Source organism: Dendrobates tinctorius, unplaced genomic scaffold, assembly GCF_039654945.1.
Source record: "Dendrobates tinctorius isolate UK_male_01 unplaced genomic scaffold, ASM3965494v1 ptg000161l, whole genome shotgun sequence".
In the NCBI taxonomy this organism is placed as follows: Eukaryota; Metazoa; Chordata; class Amphibia; order Anura; family Dendrobatidae; genus Dendrobates; species Dendrobates tinctorius.
The window spans coordinates 9,350,115-9,369,134 of record NW_027361828.1 but is presented as its reverse complement, the minus strand read 5'-3'; the positions used below and the strand labels follow the sequence as shown (position 1 = coordinate 9,369,134).

The following is a 19,020-nucleotide window of genomic DNA, read 5'->3' as shown; positions in this document are numbered from 1 at the left end:
TTCATAACAATACTAACAAGAGGACTGTGAGCCATATTGGTTACAGCGGAGGAGCATAGCCTGCCGCCCACATTGTATAGATAAAACCTGTTAGTGCTTTTGGGGATGTAAATTTAGATACCTACCTGGACTTTCCACTCTTTTGTAGTGGTAAGGGTTTATGCAGACTTCCTTCTGTTTGGAGCCGAATGGATACTCGCAACACTCCAGAGGTTTCAGTTCATGATGGCTCTGCAGATCTGGCCAGCGCCATACTCGACAGTAAATGACATGTGGGAGCCCCTTCCGGTGAGATACCTGTAGTCTTCCATCCAGTGAGCGGGGAATGGTTACACAGTTACTTGGCTGTCCAGGACAACTCAGGGCCTTCTCCAATTCTTCCATGGCACCTTTCTTTTTCTTCAGTTTTTTAACCAATGCATCTACTGCTTTTTCTGCCCATTTTTCTTCCTCATCTCCTTGTTTCCAGCCAAGCAGCCTCTTCACTGCTGGGCTGGTAAAGGAGAAAAGGCTGGTCACATTCATTGTGACAAGCAGAGCAGGTCTCAGGTGTATAAGAGCACTGACTGGCCCAACTTTCTAAAAATAAGAACTTCCTCTTTGCTTCTCAACAAGAAGACAGTGTCCGGAGCTAGAGTGGGAGCCTGTGATTCCCAGGAGACAAGCAGCATCTAGGGAAAATTAAAAGGAAAAAAAAAATGTATTAGCTAGAACGGGTGGAAATCCAGATGTGAGATTTCATCATCTGGCGGCATTCAAGAGCATATTGGCTGCTACACGGCATACAATTACAGTGAACACACAACCCCCCTGAGAACGTGGTGACCTGCATTTGGAGAAGGTCAGCTTATTCCCCTCAATCTGTGCTATTCTTAGTTTTACTGACCTCATCATATCAAAAGCCAACATACAGTTTCAGATGCACAATGACATTCCAAGAATCACGAGTGATTCTGCACATACAGCAAGTTTCCGAGGCAATAATGTAATAGCAAACCCAAAATATCCACAATCAATTACTGAGAATAGGACAACACTTGACCAGCCAGCAAGAACCAAATCATGTGCTTGGACAGCCAAGCTACTAGATGCGACGAGACTGATTACTAAAAGGGGGTTACATTTCCAACACCTTTGGCATTGCCTAGTTGCAGTGAAAAAGGCTCCTATAGACATTAGCGGAAAAAAGGTCAAACATCTGATGTATAGGAGAGCCTCCAAGCTCTCTCGGAGGTAAGGAGAGAAGGATGGGGTTCTTTGGAGTTTCCACAGTGGATCCTCTTGTTTTAGGGGAGATAAGCCATTGACAGGTGTCTGGCAGTGACTTCTCTGTCCCTGTGGACACCCACGAACAATCGGCAAAGCACTTATGTACAGGAGGAGGGGGTGAAATATGTAAGATGATTTGTGAGATATAGCGGTTGGTTGAAAGGTTGGCAGCCAGCTATGGGGTATTGCCAGCTAAAGTGTACATCACTTATTAGTTGGCTCAATTTCAGCACACCTCATAGTATGCTCCTGCTAAACCACACCATTTTGTCGAACAAGTTAAAATGCAAACAGCGCAGAAGGTTTTCCTGGTGCATATATATTAAAAAAAAAAAAAAAAAATTATAATTATTATTTCCAAGCTCCCTATAATTTTCAGTAAGTCTCAGCACACAAATTCCTACCTAACAGATCAGATATTTTTTAAAATAATGGAACAGTTTTAGAAAGGCAGTGACCAGGGACTTCCACTCTGTGTGAATAAAGCTGTAAAAAACACTTTCCCTTGCAGTGTACTGGGATTTTTCTTTGGACTTTATAGGCCATGTTATCACCGAGGTGAAACAAGACATAAGCAACAATGATTCAAACACACAGGAACTTACTACATATAGTGTACATGTGAAAGTAAGGCAGGAGGGAAGGGGTAAAAATCAACTGGCCTCTGTCCGACTCAAGTCCATCCCTGACACCCAGTCTAAATAACAGAGGAAGTTCTTGTTTAAAAGAGACAAAAGAGCAAAATTCCTCATTCTTCCCAGTGGAGGGCTTCAACAATTAGGCGTGTGGTGTGGGACTGTGTGTTGCTCTGCAAAAGGATACAGCTTGGAAAGATGTTTCCTTTGATGCCCGAGAGCAGTATGGATGCCTTTCCGTTACAGAAAGGCCTGATTAAATTATGCAATTAGAGCTGAGTAGACAGTTCTATATATAGTGGCCATCCTGCTTTTGTGCTCTCCACATACACACCCACACAGATGTGCATTTCTTCTTACACAACACCTGTTTTCCAAAGACAGTTCAAGAAGTCAGGCAGGGAGGAGGCAAAACTGTACACTGCAGTAGGAAAATAAGGGTGGGAGCTCTGTGAATACTGCAGTTTAACCCCTTCGCTGAGCCTGTTTTCACCTTCCTGACAAAGCCAAATTTTACAATTCAGACCACTGGCACGTTATGAGATAACTCTGGAACGCTTCAATGCAGCCTAGTGTTTGAGTTTTTCGTTACACATTTTACTTTATGGTGGTGATAAATTTAGGTCAATATTTTCACAAATAAAAGCAAAAACCATATCAGAATTTGGGTGAAAATTTAGCAAATTACAAACTTGCAATCTTTATGCTTTTAACTCCTTAACGGCCGCCAATGCGCATTAAAACGCCAGCCGCTAAGGGGCCCTTTTCACTCATTGCAGTTTGAAAAACAATTCTGCTAGTGTCTAGTCTGCATAAATCTTAGTCCTTGCAATTTTTTTCTTTTAACACCAATGTTGATTATAAAGGAAACGCTTTCATGAGGAAACTGTAGAGGACTGGCCCCAAATGGTCACCACAAAGCTGGATGTATGTACACAATGGTCATCCTCGCATTCCAAGCTACAATAAGTGCTTCAACTGTGAAGCATTTTCAAATAAATTACTGCAAGATGACAACACCAGAACTTTATGCATGGAGCACACATGCAGCCGAAGATAAGAGTTACCAAAATCAAAATGCTGTGGATTTTGTTGCTGAAATGCCATGGCATTTCGGCACATATTTTTGCACGGAATTACAAGACATGATAGAGCGAAATACAATTAAAAAAAGGAAGTAGGGAAGCATATACCGCAACAATAGATGTTATAGTTTATATATAGTGAAGTCAAAAAAGATTTCACCACCCCTCACAGTAATTATATATGGGGGATATACAGAGTGCAGCAAGCAAGGGCCATTTAAAGGGAACCTGTCAGCAGGATTGGGCACAGTAACCTACGGACAGTGTCAGGTCGGCGCCGTTATACTGATTAAAATGATACCTGGTGATGAAATCTTCCTTGTGGTTGTTGCTTTATCCTTATTTTCAGTTTTGAGTTAATGATATTCTCATGCTGCGGGGGTCTTCATGTGGTGCTCTGATTAGGTATTGAATGATAATGCAGCCAACTGACAGGTCACTGATCCCTCACTGACCTGCCCCCTAGTTTACATAATGAATATACACTCACTGGCCACTTTATTAGGTACACCATGCTAGTAACGGGTTGGACCCCCTTTTGCCTTCAGAACTGCCTCAATTCTTCGTGGCAGAGATTCAACAAGGTGCTGGAAGCATTCCTCAGAGATTTTGGACCATATTGACATGATGGCATCACACAGTTGGCGCAGATTTGTCGCCTGCACATCCCTGATGCGAATCTCCCGTTCCACCACATCCCAAAGATGCTCTATTGGATTGAGATCTGGTGACTGAGGAGGCCATTTGAGTACAGTGAACTCATTGTCATGTTCAAGAAACCAATCTGAGATGATTCGAGCTTTATGACATGGCGCATTATCCTGCTGAAAGTAGCCATCAGATGCCTGTTCTTAGCTGAGAGGAGTGGTACCCAGTGTGGTCTTCTGCTGCTGTAGCCCATCTGCCTCAAAGTTCGACGCACTGTGCGTTCAGAGATGCTCTTCTGCCTACCTTGGTTGTAACGGGTGGCAATTTGAGTCACTGTTGCCTTTCTATCAGCTCGAACCAGTATGCCCATTCTCCTCTGACCTCTGGCATCAACAAGGCATTTCCGGCCACAGAACTGCCGCTCACTGGATTTTTTTTCTTTTTCGGACCATTCTCTGTAAACCCTAGAGATGGTTGTGCGTGAAAATCCCAGTAGATCAGCAGTTTCTGAAATACTCAGACCAGCCCTTCTGGCACCAACAATCTTGCCACGTTCAAAGGCACTCAAATCACCTTTCTTCCCCATACTGATGCTCGGTTTGAACTGCAGGAGATTGTCTTGACCATGTCTACATGCCTAAATGCACTGAGTTGCCGCCATGTGATTGGCTGATTAGAAATTAAGTCTTAACACACAGTTGGACAGGTGTACCTAATAAAGTGGCCAGTGAGTGTATGTACATACTGAAGAAGGAAAGCAAAAAAGACCTTGTGCAGGCGGGCGCTGGCATGATCGCATACGTAATGAATTAAATACACATTTGTATGATCTTATCCTGAAGTTCCTAAAATAAAAATAAAAAAATCTGTGAAAATGGCTCTGGCTGCTCCTGCACAGTAGCAGCTATCGGTGATCACCATTTAGATCATTCTAATGGATACAAGTAAAAACCTAGCGTAATGAATAATAATCATCATCATCATCCATGTCTGCCATAAGAGGCCATGGCAATCCATATACCATATTTTTCGGACTATAAGACACACTTTTTTTACCCTCAAAATTTTGGGGAAAAACAGGAGTGCGTCTTATAGTCGGAATATGCTTAAAAATACTGTGGCGGCAGCAGGAGTCGAGCGATTCTGCAGCAGTCCCGGTCCAACGCTGCCAGGCGATGATCACACTCCCTTCCCAGGCTGGGGCAGCAGGTTCAGCGGTGGTGCTCGGGGCTCCGCCAGCATTTTGTGAAAGCCCGGAGGCCCCGCACATCCATTGCTGCAATGTGGTGGCCTCCGAGAAAATGGCCGCCGGGGGTGGCGCATGCTCAAATTGAGATCTCGGCAACGATATCTTGACCTGAGATCTCGGGTCGAGATTTCACTGCCGAGATCTTAATCTGAGAATGCGCCACTCCCGGCTGCCATTTTCCCGGAGGCCACCGCATCGCAGCAATGGCTATGCTGGGCCTCCGGGCTTTCACAAGATGCCGGCGGAGCCCCGAGCACCACCGCCGAACCTGCCGCACCAGCCTGGGATGGTATTTCCTGGAGGTCACCACACCTGCCTGGGATGGAAGTCATATCATCGGACCACCGAACATCTCCTGTGACCCCGCTCCACCAGCGCTGCTGATCTCGCCCGGGGAAACTGAATTTAGATTGTAAGACGGACCACCATTTGACACAATTTTTCCCTAATTTCCTTCTGAAAATTTGGGATGTGTCTTATAGTCCGAAAAATACGGTAATAAGTTATTAGATATAATATATAGTATAGCTCCACAAAGAAGTTACTGATCGGGAGTTCATGCTGTATATGTGGCCACTGCTGCCCCATACTGTGGAGTGTGAATAAAAAAAAAACTGCTTGAAAATAAATATAGGTAATCACAATAATTACTGTGGAGTATGTGGTAGTATGAACTTCGGTCAGTGACTTTACTTATTTTTTATGTGGAGCTGTACTTTATATTATATATAATTACCGTATATAATATCTATATTTTTTTTTATAAAATTCTTTGTGTCCTAGAGATCAATCTAGCCCCCCTTCTTCACCATTACCTCATGTGTGGCACTAAGGTAACTGGATGCACCAAGTCTGTACCCTGTCATGTCTGCAATGGAGCAGAACGGCAAGGTTGGTTTTTACCGTAACTAGTATATTTAATACAGCTAAGCAAAACGAATTGCGGGAACCTGGTTGAGCAGCATCATCGATGAGCCAGCGCAATGCAAACTTCCGATACCTCTTCTGATTTACTGGACCTGATGTAATCGTTGCAATGACGACATGCCTAAGAAAACTTGCTACTGTAATTGGTAAGAATTTAGAAGAACTCTGATGCAGAATCCACAGACTACAGATGTAACCAGCGTCCGCCACCAAGAACAGCACAAGGTAAATGAGATCTATCGCAGCCGTCCACGGTCCTCTCCCACCGGTCGCCGGGACTACAGATGTAGCAGTTAAACGACAAGTCCCATGTATTTTTTTGCTCAACTCAAAAAAAATTATATAAATATATAAGGGTACGTGCTCATGATCCAGAATAGCAGCTCACCTGCACTGCATCCAAAACGCTGTGTTCTACGATACAAGCACAGTGCACGTAATTTGTAAACTCACCGGCAGTGCAGGTTTATGAGTAGCATGTCAATTTCTCTTGCAGAGATGCTAGTCTCTGCAACAGAAATTTCCACAATAGAATGTATTGGATGCAAGGCGCTGTCACGTACCCCAATACACATATTCACCTTAGGGTTGCAGCAGTACATTAAGGCTGCGTTCGCACGTTGCGTTTTTTTTTCCACATTTTTCGCAGCGGTTTTTAACGCAAAAAAACAGCATCCCATGCATTCCTATGGGATTCCGCAATGCTGTGCTAATGCTGCAGATTTTCCCGCGGCGGAATCGCATCGCGGAAAAATCCGCAGCATGCTCATTAATTTTGCGGAATCGCGGGGATTCCGCCCACATAGGAATGCATTGTTCTGCTTACTTTTCGCATGGTGGGCACAGCCACATGCGGAAAGTAAGCAGAACATTTGCGGATGGTACCCAGGGGATGGAGGAGAGGCTGTGGGTACCATATCGCTATAAAAAATAGGGTTATATTCACCTTTTGGCGTCCTGCGCAGCCTTCCCGGGTCTCAGCGATGCTCCCGTTCCCAGTTATGCCTTACGAGACCTTTGATGATGTTGCTGTCTCGCGATACGGTATCTGTCCCTATTTCTCGCGAGATCACTACAGCATCGCAAGACCGCCACGTCATCAAAGGTCTCGCAAGGCATTACTGGGAACGGGAGCATCGCTGAGGCCCAGCAAGGCTGCGCGGGACGCCGGAAGGTGAATATAACCCGATTTTTAATTTTTTTATTATTTTTAACATTAGATCTTTTTTACTACTGATGCTGCATAGGCAGCCTCAATAGTAAAAAGTTGGTCATACTCGTCAAACACTATGTTTGACGAGTGTGTACAACCCGTCAATCAGTTCTCCAAGCGATGCTATAGATCGCTTGGAAAACGCTAGCATTCTACAAGCTATTTACGCTTGCAAATCGCTAGTTTTTCCGCGGGAAAATCACGTGAATTTAAAATGCGATTTTCCCGCAGAATGGAATTCCCGCGGAAGTTATCGCGGGAATTCCACAATGTGTGCACATAGCCTAAAAGTACAAACCAATGTATAGTACTGTTCAAAAGTGTTAAGCAGGTGTGAAAACAATGTTACATACCAAGAATACTTTATAAAAATTGAAAGGTTTATTTTTAACAATAAGAAACATGCAAACTAAGGCTACGTCCCCACGATCAGGCCTAGCATTTTGGAAGCAGCGTATTTTCACTGCGTCCAGTACGCTGCTTTCTAGTTGCAGCACTTGTTTGTTAGTACACGCGGATTCACTGCATTTAATGACATTCAATTGGTCAACATGTGCAGCGGAGACCAACGTCTGCTCTACAGAAATTGACAAGACACTGCTTATTTTGACATTCATCTTAAGAAATTAACATACTGCAGCTTGTAAACCCACACCGCAGGAGTTTACGCAGCAGTCAATAGCAGCACAGTGGGCATGGGATTTCCACAAATCCTATCCACTGTGCTTCTAATGTAGAACAGGTTTTGGATGCAGCACAAATGCACTGCATCCGAAACGCTGCTATTCCAAATCGTGGGCAAGTAGTGTTAATGAACAAGAGAAAAATCGAAATCAATATTTGATGTGACCATCCTTTGCTTCATGATCACATCAGTTCTTCTGGATACACTGGCAGATTTCACAAAAAATTCAGCAGAGGGGAGGTGCCAAACATCTGAGAACTAAACACGAATCTTCTTTCAATTGAGACTTGAGAAAAGTCTTCAGACTCAAAATAATCCAACAGAGACTGTCCAAGGAAGAACTTCTCGTTCTTCTATATGCTGAAGATAGTTCTAGAGGACATTGACGAGGTTCTGAGTCAGCCTGTGCAGCAGAATAGGTTTGGAGACCATTGCATGCCACCTTAATGGTTTTGCATGATGTAAAAAGCATCGGACTATTCCATAGTATTGAGGACACCATTAGTCCAGACTAAATCTCCAACTCAATTTGTTGAAATGCAGCCCCAAACTTCCAAGCACTTCTACCATGCTTCACTGTTGCTTGCACTTACATTACACTGTTCTCCAGGCATTTGGTGAACAAACTGCCTTCTGTTACAGCCAAATATTTTACATTTTTTACAGCGCAGAGCACCAGATTCCTGTTTTCATGCATAGGGGAGTTGCTTGGCCTGGTTTACCTGTCAAAACTATGGCTTCTTAGCAGAAATTCTTCCACGAAAACCACTTCTGGTCATTAGTTGCTTCCCATTCTCAGTCAATTGCATTGCTGGACAGTTCCAGATTTTGAAGAGAAGTATTATGTGCCCATAATCTGCTGAACAATGTTTCCTTGGCCAACCACTGCATCTATGGTCCTCAATGATGTCCCTTTCTATGTGCTTTTTTTAAACTCTTGTCTGCCTCGATTTTTTTTTTTTTACCTGAGAGATCTTGCTGATGCAGTACTACTACCTTGTGTCTTGCCTAGGTGCCTCACTCTTGCCACGGTGCATGACTTATAACATTAAACGGTCTTCCACATCCTCACCCAGTGTTAGGCCTACTACACAGATGTTTCAACCTACATTCGAATATGATTGGCACCTTTGTGTAATCAGTTACGCATACACCTCACTATAAGGCCACATTCACGTATTCAGTATTTGTACATTAGTATTTATTTGTAACCCAAAAATCAGGAGTGAAAAAATGCAGAAGTGGTGAGATGTTTCTATTATACTTTTTCGCTGATGTAAAATACTGAACCAGTGTGAACGTGGCTTACTACTATAAAATCCCTGAATTTTACCATCAAAACAGCATTACATTAGGAGCACTTTCACAAAGGATGATCACACCAAATATTGATTTGATTTAGATTTCTCTTTTATTCACTGCATTTTGTTAACAGATAAAAATAAAACTATTGTCATTTTTTATAGCATTCTAACTTTGCAGCATTTTTCTACACCTACCTAGAACTTTTGGAGAGTACTACATATCTACTTTAAAGTTAGTGTTTCCCAAAGAAATTAGACAATGTGACTACTGTCCGCTTGGGGGAGGGCATCGCTTCCCGTATGGAGCACTTCTATAGTTAAATATAGCTGCCATAACGGGGGCAGGCTTGCAGCTCACAAGGAGCTGCACAACCAACAGTGATTGCGGTTGTGCAGCATTTATTTTAAGATATCAGTCTTTACCAGGCCACACACACTGTGAAATCCAGCCAACTGCTCAATACCAGCTGTGAAGCTACAGAGTGTGCCCAGGGGAAGCCCACCACTAAATAAAGTGACATTTGTCCCCCGCACCCTTCAGAAGCACTGCTGTAACGGACAGACTAACTTTATAAAAAAACAACAAACAACGTAAAATGTTGGCAATTTATTGCAGGATGTCATGGACCCAGCAGTAGTTAGGGCTTGTTCACATGTTGCGTTTTTTGCTTGTGGGAAAAACCTGCAGTGTTTTACAGTGCCAGCAAAATGATCGAAACTTAAGCAAGGTGCAAACTTTGTCTGTGCACTTAGCCCTCGGTATACAGTTGGAGCTTTTCCTGACGTATCCTGTAACGTCGCCGCAGCCCCTCATTCACAAAGTGTGTTCCTTAGGCCTCTGTATGGCAGGTACATACTTGCATACAGTTTGTACAGGAAAGCGCCACCGACAGCATGTTCCTAGACAGAGAGCCAGCACAAAAACATACCAGGAAGTTCTCTTCAAATACAATTCGTCCTAATGGTTGACTGACGCTTTGGCATCCATCTGGACTGTGGCCACTGTTGGGTGCGCATCTTTACGAGTGTGAACGCCTACAATGGCCACGAACGCAATGCATACATACAGCAGACGAACACTTCTTTGTGTAGCCATCATATCTAGCTTTCTTGGGTTTGGTTTACAAGTTTATTGGAGGCTTTATTAGGAGCCATCACGAAATTTAAAAAAACAAAAAAAAAAAAACCCACAAACGTACCCCACATTAAACTAGTGGGGTGTAAAGTGTTAGAAAACACATCCAAATCCATATGACAATATATCCCTCCACGCAGATTACAGTTTTTTAGCGCCATCATGAGCAGAATAGTTTGTGTATAATTTTCAGGTAAAAATTGGGCCATTTCAGTCAGCTCAATGGAAGCACATGAAGTTAAAAGTTATCGACTCAAGTTTTTTTTTTTCTCTTGACAAAAGTACAGCACTTACATGAAGCACCACCACCTGTTAACAGAAATGGTAGGCTCTGCTGTAAACCGAGTAAGACCACGTTCACACTACAGGTGTGCTCCAAGCGGAGTGCCATCAGGTGGATTATGGGGATGAACTCACCGGTTTGACAAAAGACCTGGTCTTTAACCCCTTCACCCCCAAGGGTGGTTTGCACGTTCATGACCGGGCCAATTTTTACAATTCTGACCACTGTACCTTTATGAGGTCATAACTCTGGAACGCTTCCATGGATCCCGGTGATTCTGACATTGTTTTCTCGTGACATATTGTACTTCATCTTAGTGGTAAAATTTCATTCAAATAACTTGCGTTTGTGAGAAAAACGGAAATTTGGCGAAAATTTCGCAATTTTCCAACTTTGAATTTTTATGCCCTTAAATCACAGAGATACAGCACACAAAAAACTTGATAACTAACATTTCCCACATGTTTACTTTACATCAGCACAATTTTGGAACCAAAATTTTTTTTTGTTAGGAAGTTATAAGGGTTAAAAGTTAACCAGCGATTTCCCATTTTTACAACACCATTTTATTTTTAGGACCACATCACATTTGAGGTCACTTTGAGGGGTCTATATGATAGAAAATACCCAAAAGTGACACCATTCTAAAAACTGCACCCCCTAAGGTGCTCAAAACCACCTTCAAGAAGTTTATTAACCCTTTAGGTGCGTCACAGGAATTTTTTTGAATATTTAAAAAAAAATGAACATCTAACTTTTTTTTCACAAAAAAATACTTCAGATTCAATTTTTTTTATTTTACCAAGGGTAACAGGAGAAATTGGACTGCAAAAGTTATTGTGCAAATTGTCCTGAGTACGCTGATACCCGATATGTGGGGGGAACGACTGTTTCTGCGCATGGCAGAGCTCAGAATGGAAGGAGCGCCGTTTGACTTTTTCAATGCAAAATTGGCTGGAAATCAGATCGGACGCCATGTCACGTTTGGAGAGTCCCTGATGTACCTAAAGGCCCCGTCTCACTAAGCAATCGCGGTAGCGAGATCGCTGCTGAGTCACAACTTTTGTGACGTAACAGCGATCTCACCAGCAAGATTGCTGTGTGTGACAGCGATCAGCGAGCGGCCCCCCTGCCGGTATCGCTGATCGCTGCAAGAAATCTCTGGACATTTCTTTGGTCGCTGGTCTCCCGCTGGCCAGCACGCATCGCTGAGTGTGACAGCGGGAGACCAGCGATCAGGTGTAAAAAAAATAATAAAAAAAATAAAAAATATAGTTATTCTCACCTTCCGATGTCCCGTTCAGCCATCCCGCCTCTCTCCACGCTCCGGTCCCAGTGATCCTTTGCACGAATGACCGCGAGACTTTGTTATCCCACGAGACCGTGACATCTCGCGGTCATTCATGCAAAGGATCACTGGGACCGGAGCGTGGAGAGAGGCCGGAAGACTGCGCGGGACATCGGATGGTGAGAATAACTATATTTTTTATTTTGATTCTATTTTTTACAGGATGGCCAGCGATGCCGGGCGCTCGGCATCGCTGTGCTGATCGCTGGTGAAGCCGTCTGTGTGACAGCTCACCAGCGATCACATAGCGACTTACTAGCGATCCTGACACCTTGATATCGGTGTCGGGATCGCTGGTAAGTCGCTTAGTGAGACGGGGCCTTAAACAGTGGAAACCCCCTACAAGTGACCCCATTTTGGAAACTAGACCCCCCCAAGGAACTTATCTAGATATGTGGTGAGAACTTTGAACCCACAAGGGCTTTACAGAAGTTTATAACGTACAGCGGTACAATTAAAAAATCATATTTTTTCCACAAAAATGATCTTTTCACCCTCAATTCTTATTTTTCCAAAGGTAACAGGACCCTAAAAGTTATTGTGCAATTTGTCCTGAGTACGCTGATACCCCACATGTGGGGGTAAACCACTATTTGGGCGCATGGCAGAGCTCGGAAGGGAAGCAGCGCCATTTGACATTTTTGGCTGGAATTGAGATCGGACACCATGTCGCGATTGGAAAACCCCTGATGTACCTAAACAGTGGAAACCCCCCACAAATGACACCATTTTGTAAACTAGACCCCCCCCAAGGAACTTATCTAGACGTGTGGTGAGCACTTTGAACCCCCCAGTGCTTCACAGAAGTTTATAACGCCCGGGCGTGAAAATAAAAAATTCGTATTTTTTCCACAAACATGATCTTTTAGTCACCATTTTTTTATTTTCCCAAGGGTACCAGGAGAAATTGGACCCCAAAAGTTGTTCTCCAATTTGTCCTGAGTATGCTGATACCCCATATGTGGGAGAAAACTACTGTATGGGCACACGTCGGGGCTCAGAAGGGTAGTGGTGACGTTTTGGAATGCAGATTTTGATGGAATGGTGTGCGGGTGTCATGTTGCCTTTGGAGAGCCCCTAATGTACCTAAACTATTGAAACTCCCCACAAGTGACCCCATTTTCGACACTAGGCCCCCCACGGAACTTATCTAGATGTGTGGTGAGCACTTTGAACCCCCAAGTGCTTCACAGAAGTTTATAACGCCCGGGCGTGAAAATAAAAAAAATCATTTTTTTTCCACAAAAATATTTTTGCCCCCAATTTTTTATTTTCCTAAGGGTAACAGGAGAAATTGGACCCCAAAAATTGTTTTTCAATTTGACCCGAGTAGGCCGATACCCTACATGTGGGGGTAAAACACTGTTTGGGCGCATGGCAGAGCTTGGAAGGGAAGGAGCACCATTTGACTTTTTCAACTCAGAATTGGCTGGAATTGAGATCAGACGCCATGTTGCATTTGGAGAGCCCCTGATGTGCCCAAACAGTGGAAACCCCCAATTCTAACTCCAACCCGAACCCCAACACACCCCTAACCCTACCCTAACCCTAACGGAAAAATGGAAATAAATACATTTTTTTTTAATTTTATTATTTTTCCCTAACTAAGGGGGTGATAACGGGGGGTTTGATTTACTATTTATGGCGGTTTTTATGTTTGGCGGCTGTCACACGCTAAAAGACGCTTTTTATTGTAAAAATAGTTTTTGCATCACCACATATTAAGAGCTCTAATTTTTCCGTATTTTGACCGACCGAGTCATGTGAGGTCTTATTTTTTGCGGGACGAGTTGACGTTTTTATTGGTACCATTTTCGGGCACGTGACATTTTTTGATCGCTTTTTATTCCGATTTTTGGGACGCAGAATGAACAAAAACCAGTGTTTCATGAATTTCTTTTGGGGGGGGGGTGCGTTTACACCGTTCCGCGCGCGATAAAATTGATAAAGCGGTTTTATCCTTCGGGTCAGTACGCTTACAGAGATACCTTATTTAGGTCGTTTTTTTAGGTTTTGTCGGTTTTATGCAATGAAAACTATTTTATATAAAAAAATAATTATTTTTGCATTGATTTATTCTGCGAGCTATAACTTTTTTATTTTTTTTTGCGGATGATGCTGTGTGGCGGCTCGTTTTTTGCGGGACAAGATGACGTTTTCAGCGGTACCATGGATATTTATGTGCGTCTTTTTGGTTGCGCGTTATTACACTTTTTGTTTGGCGGTATGATAATAAATCATTTTTTGCGGGGTTCGCTAAAGGGGTTAACTAATGGGACAGTTTTATAGGGCGGGTCGTTACGGACGCGGCGATACCTAATGTGTACTTTTGTTTGTTTTTTTTATTTCTAAAAAATGGATTTATTTGGGGGAATATTTTTTTTTCTAATTTATTTGGCGATTTTTTTAATTTATTTTAACACTTTTTTTTTATTTTTTTTTTTAACTTTATTAAATAGTCCCAGGTGGGACATCACTGTCCTGTGACAGATCGCTGATCTGTCACATCACAGATCACTGTGACAGATCAGCAATCTGTCACAGGCACTGCAGAAGGCTTCCTCATGCCTGCGCTTTGCAGGCACTGAGGAAGCCAGCTTCCTGCAGGCCCCCGTCGCCATCTTGGATTCGGGGGCCTGCAGGAAAGGAGCCCCCGGCAGCAGCGCTGCACATTACGCTGCCGTGGGGGGCTCAGGGAAGCACGGAGGGAGCCCCCTCCGAGCCGAAGCTTCCCTTTAACTCCCGGTACACCGCGATCGTGTTTGATCGCGGTGTACAAGGGGTTAACGTGTCGGGGGCGGTCCGTGACCGCCCCTGACACATTGTGCCGGGTGTCAGCCGTGATAATCAGCTGACACCCGGCCGCGATCAGCGGCGCTCACCACGTGGGCGCCGCTGATCGCGGTAGACGTACTGTCCCGTCCATGGGCATAGGGGCCCGGGTCCGATGGACGGGATAGTACGTCTCATGTCAGGAAGGGGATAAGGGTTGGAGGGAAGTGTTGCATTTTTCTTATGCCAGCTCTGACAACTTTTTGAGAAGTGGGTCAAGACTTAGCAGGAGGGGCATAGTCAAGAACAGCCTGGAAAATTCATCATAATTCACACCAAACATGGCATATTAGTACAAAGTATATTCGCAATCAAGTGGAGTGCAATGCTGGCAACCAGCAGCTGGAAAACGCGCCAAATTCATTAAAAGGCATATCTTACTCCAGTCTACTCTTCATCAAGGCTGGTGTACAAGACACTAGTCGTCAACACCAGCCTTGATCGGCCCCTGAAAATCTGATTGAGATGTTTCCCCTGACGATCCATTTAATTATCAAAAAAAATAAATAAATCCAAAAGGATGAACATTTGGGAAGGTGAAATGGAGTCCAAAAGTTCATCATTTGGACATTCTTTGGGCCTCACAACTAAAATGCATACATCAGGGGGTACAATATGGATGGGAGAACAAGACCCTCACACAGTTGATAATGCAGCTCTTGAGCCACAGTGTGGTGGACTTCATATACATTGTGCTTCTCAGCATTTCAGGACCAAGTCACCTATTGTAAAAAAATAAATAAATAAATTACATAGCCAAGAGAGCATATCATTACTTTTAGGATTTTTTTTTGAGGGGGTGGGGGAGATCAATACCTACAGCTCAGGCCATTTCCTGATGAGATATTACCTTGGGAAGTTCATAAAATCGACCTATTAAAAACACTAGTGATAAAAAGGCAGGAGCAAGTGGGACCCTCCGTGGTAAGGAAACGGACGTTGCTGGCATGCATGCTGCCAATATGGACATAAAGGAATGTTTGAGGAAACACGTTTCCTGACAGTATGAAAAGAAAAACAACCTTTACAAGCTCACCCGCTCCCGCCTTATAGACGGTGATAAGTTTAGGACCCTAGACATATGTACCCATAACCCACCTCTTACATTCATCGCTTCTTCACTTCCTTGGAATGAGTGATCTCATACACTTTTTGCACAATGACCCTGTTCGCCCTGATAGACCATATTGCACCAGATCAGGGCTGTAAATCAATCTGAAATCTGTGGCATCTAGAAAAGTCTGGTAATGATGCTTTTTCCTCAGTCCCCAGAGTCCCTCCATTAGACATAGCTTACATTATTTATAAGGGTGAGCTGAGACCTCCATTAGCTGGAGAAAGCTACAGATGGAGACTGCTCCATGCACCACTTGGACTTCAGGCAGAAATACTAGTGACGCATGGAAACAATAGCAAGCATTTTTTTTTTCCCGGAGAAAAAACACTATGGGCTATAGCAGTGCAAGTGATGGATGCTGAAGGCCATGTGCTTTGTTACAATGTATCTTTACAAACCTAAATAAAGGCATGCACCAGATAAGCACACAACACAGGCTCAGCAGCACCATACTCGTGTCACTACTTCAATACAGCACAGTGATTGGAAGCAGCGTCATGAGAACAATCCTAGCCCAGCGATAGATACTCTGACCCGCTACGATTAATAAGCATCCTAAGCCCATGATGATTGACGTGTGGCAAGCACTGGGAACAACAAGCTCACATGAAGTGCACACTAAGCTTTTCAGATTAGTAACCCTCCCTCCCAAACCCACAAATATCCATACTGTAGACACCAGGAGTTTTGGCACTCTCTCATTTCCATACAACAGTTTAGGAATGGACTCCACCAGACCACTTGATGGGATTGTCTAAGATATGAAAACGCTGCCCAAGGGCCACAATACACCTATGCCTTAGATTAGCATTAAGGTGATCCAGTACAGCCTCCATTCATTTGAATGGGGGCAGAAAGTCCTAAAATGTCTTAAATGTATGGTAATTCATTTAGTTTTTCAGCTAAAAACAAAGAGCACCCATATCTTCCACTGACTCCTGAATGTCTGAGGAACTGTGTGATGTGTAAATGTCTCCCTTGTCCTGCTTTGTGATAACACAATTAGCACATGACTGCCACCTCCCACATCACCTTTTACTATGATAATGCAGGAATCAAATCTAAGCAAATCACTAGAATCTACTCCACATGAGCCATGTCCTCCAACTAAAGGCCTGTCACACTAAAGGTACTGTCACACTTAGCGATGTACCAGCGATCCCGACCAGCGATATGACGAGGTCAGGATCGCTGGTACATCGCTAAGTGGTCGCTAGTGAGCTGCCACACAGGCAGATCTCACTAGCGACATCGCTGGGGACGGGGATCGCTACTTACCTGTCACACCAGGCGATCCTGCGTCCTCCCGCCCGGCTCCACGCGTCGCTCGTCCTCACAGCAGGAAGCGCCACAGGAAGCTGACGAGAAACAGTCCTGAACGTTCTTGCGCGATCAGCGATAACCAGCGGGGGGAGCGGGTCGCTGGTAAGTATCAGACACAGCGATATTGCTAGCAATATCGCTATAACGTCACAAGTTATAGCGATATTGCTAGCGATATCTCTTAGTGTGACATGCCCTTAAAGCGACTTACCAGCGATCCCGACAGCGATATCAAGGTGTCAGGATCGCTAGTAAGTCGCTATGTGATCGCTGGTGAGCTGTCACACAGACAGCTTCACCAGCGATCAGCACAGCGATGCCGAGCGCCCAGCATCGCTGGCCATCGCTGTAAAAAATAGAATCAAAATAAAAAATATAGTTATTCTCACCTTCCGACGTCGCGTTCAGCCATCCTGCCGCTCTCCACGCTCCGGTCCCAGTGATCCTTTGCAGGAAATGACCGCGAGATGTCACGGTCTCGAGGGATAACAATGTCTCGCGGTCATTCGTGCAAAGGATCACTGGGACCGGAGCGTGGAGAGAGGCGGGATGGCTGAACAGGACGTCGGAAGGTGAGAATAACTATCTTTTATTATTTTTTTACACCTGATCGCTGGTCTCCCGCCTGTCACACGCAGCGATGCGTGCTGGCCAGCGGGAGACCAGCGACCAAAGAAATGTCCAGAGGTTTCTTGCAGCGATCAGCGATACCGGCAGGGGGGCCGCTCGCTGATCGCTGTCACACACAGCGATCTCGCTGGTGAGATCGCTGTTACGTCACAAAAGTTGTGAATCAGCAGCGATCTCGCTAACGAGATCGCTTAGTGAGACGGGGCCTTTAGTGTGGTGTATCAGGAAATATGGAAAGATCCCTCACATTAAGAGACTTTAAAACCCAACTACCAGAATCTAAATGGATACAACACAAGCTTTAATTCAAGTGCAAACACTTGTGCAAAAAAATGCAGCATTTTACTGTCCCAGCAAAGTACATGAAATGTCTGAAATATCACGCACATGTTGCTCATTTCTTCCGTACAGATTTGAAGTAGTTTTCTATCCAAAGCATGTCAATTCTTTGTGTTTTTCACCCACTGTAATGAATGGGGGAAACGCCCACAGCATAAAAAAATGAGCATTTTTCTTGCAGAAGTGTCCGCGGCAAATATTTATAGTTTGCACATATCCTAACAGGTTGATCCATATTTGACAACACGCACTTGGACTCCTCACAGTGCGTTGTCCAGATTCTTTGGAGCCAGGGGCCATGTAACCCTAAGGCTATGTGCACACGCTGCAGTTTTTGCTGCGGTTCCGGCCGCAGCAGTTCTGCAGACAGTGTACAGTAGAATGTTATCCTATGGGATTTACATTCTGCGTATTTTTAACTGCGGAAAAGCTGCAGTTTTGAATCTGCAGAAAGAATTGACATGTCAATTCTTTTCTGCGGCGGTTTACCATCTCCTCCATTGTAGAGATGATAAACCGCAGGTCATTTTATCTGCAGTTTTACCTGCGGTTCCGCAGATAAAAAAATCTGCAGACCAATCCGCAGCGTGTGCACTTAGCCTAAGTATGCAACATACATTGTGATCAGATGTGCGCGCTCATTATAAATTGCAGTCACATGACTGTGTGGTCGAGCCGCTGGCACAGCATTTGCTGTGAGGATGGTCAAACCTGCAGTCACGCAGCTACTGCAGACTTCTGTGACAAACTCTTAACATTAGTGCAAAAGTAAGGATTTCATATGTTGTGATTACAATGTGATCGGAGAGGTTAGATTGTCAGGGATACAAAAGTGTGGCAATTTTACATCTGATTTGATGGTCGAAGGGTATGGGAAGGGGTGAATGATCAATGAAAGGGTGAACCCAGGTAGAATTTTCCAGCCCCAATGGTGGAATGTACAGGTGCTTCTCACTACATTAGAATATCAAAAAGTTAATTTTTTTCAGTTCTTTAAT

At 44.0% G+C, this 19,020-nt stretch overlaps 1 protein-coding gene across 4 annotated transcripts in view; it reads right to left on the bottom strand.

Moving 5' to 3' along the window:
- SMAD1 (SMAD family member 1) overlaps positions 1–19,020 on the bottom strand; it is a 100,351-nt gene that overhangs the window by 41,300 nt on the left and 40,031 nt on the right. For all 4 annotated transcript variants that reach the window (XM_073549802.1, XM_073549803.1, XM_073549800.1 and 1 more), the window contains exon 2: positions 126–671. In XM_073549802.1, the coding sequence (XP_073405903.1) occupies positions 126–525 (400 nt within the window). In that variant the 5' untranslated portion in view covers positions 526–671. The remainder of the gene's footprint in view (positions 1–125; positions 672–19,020) is intronic.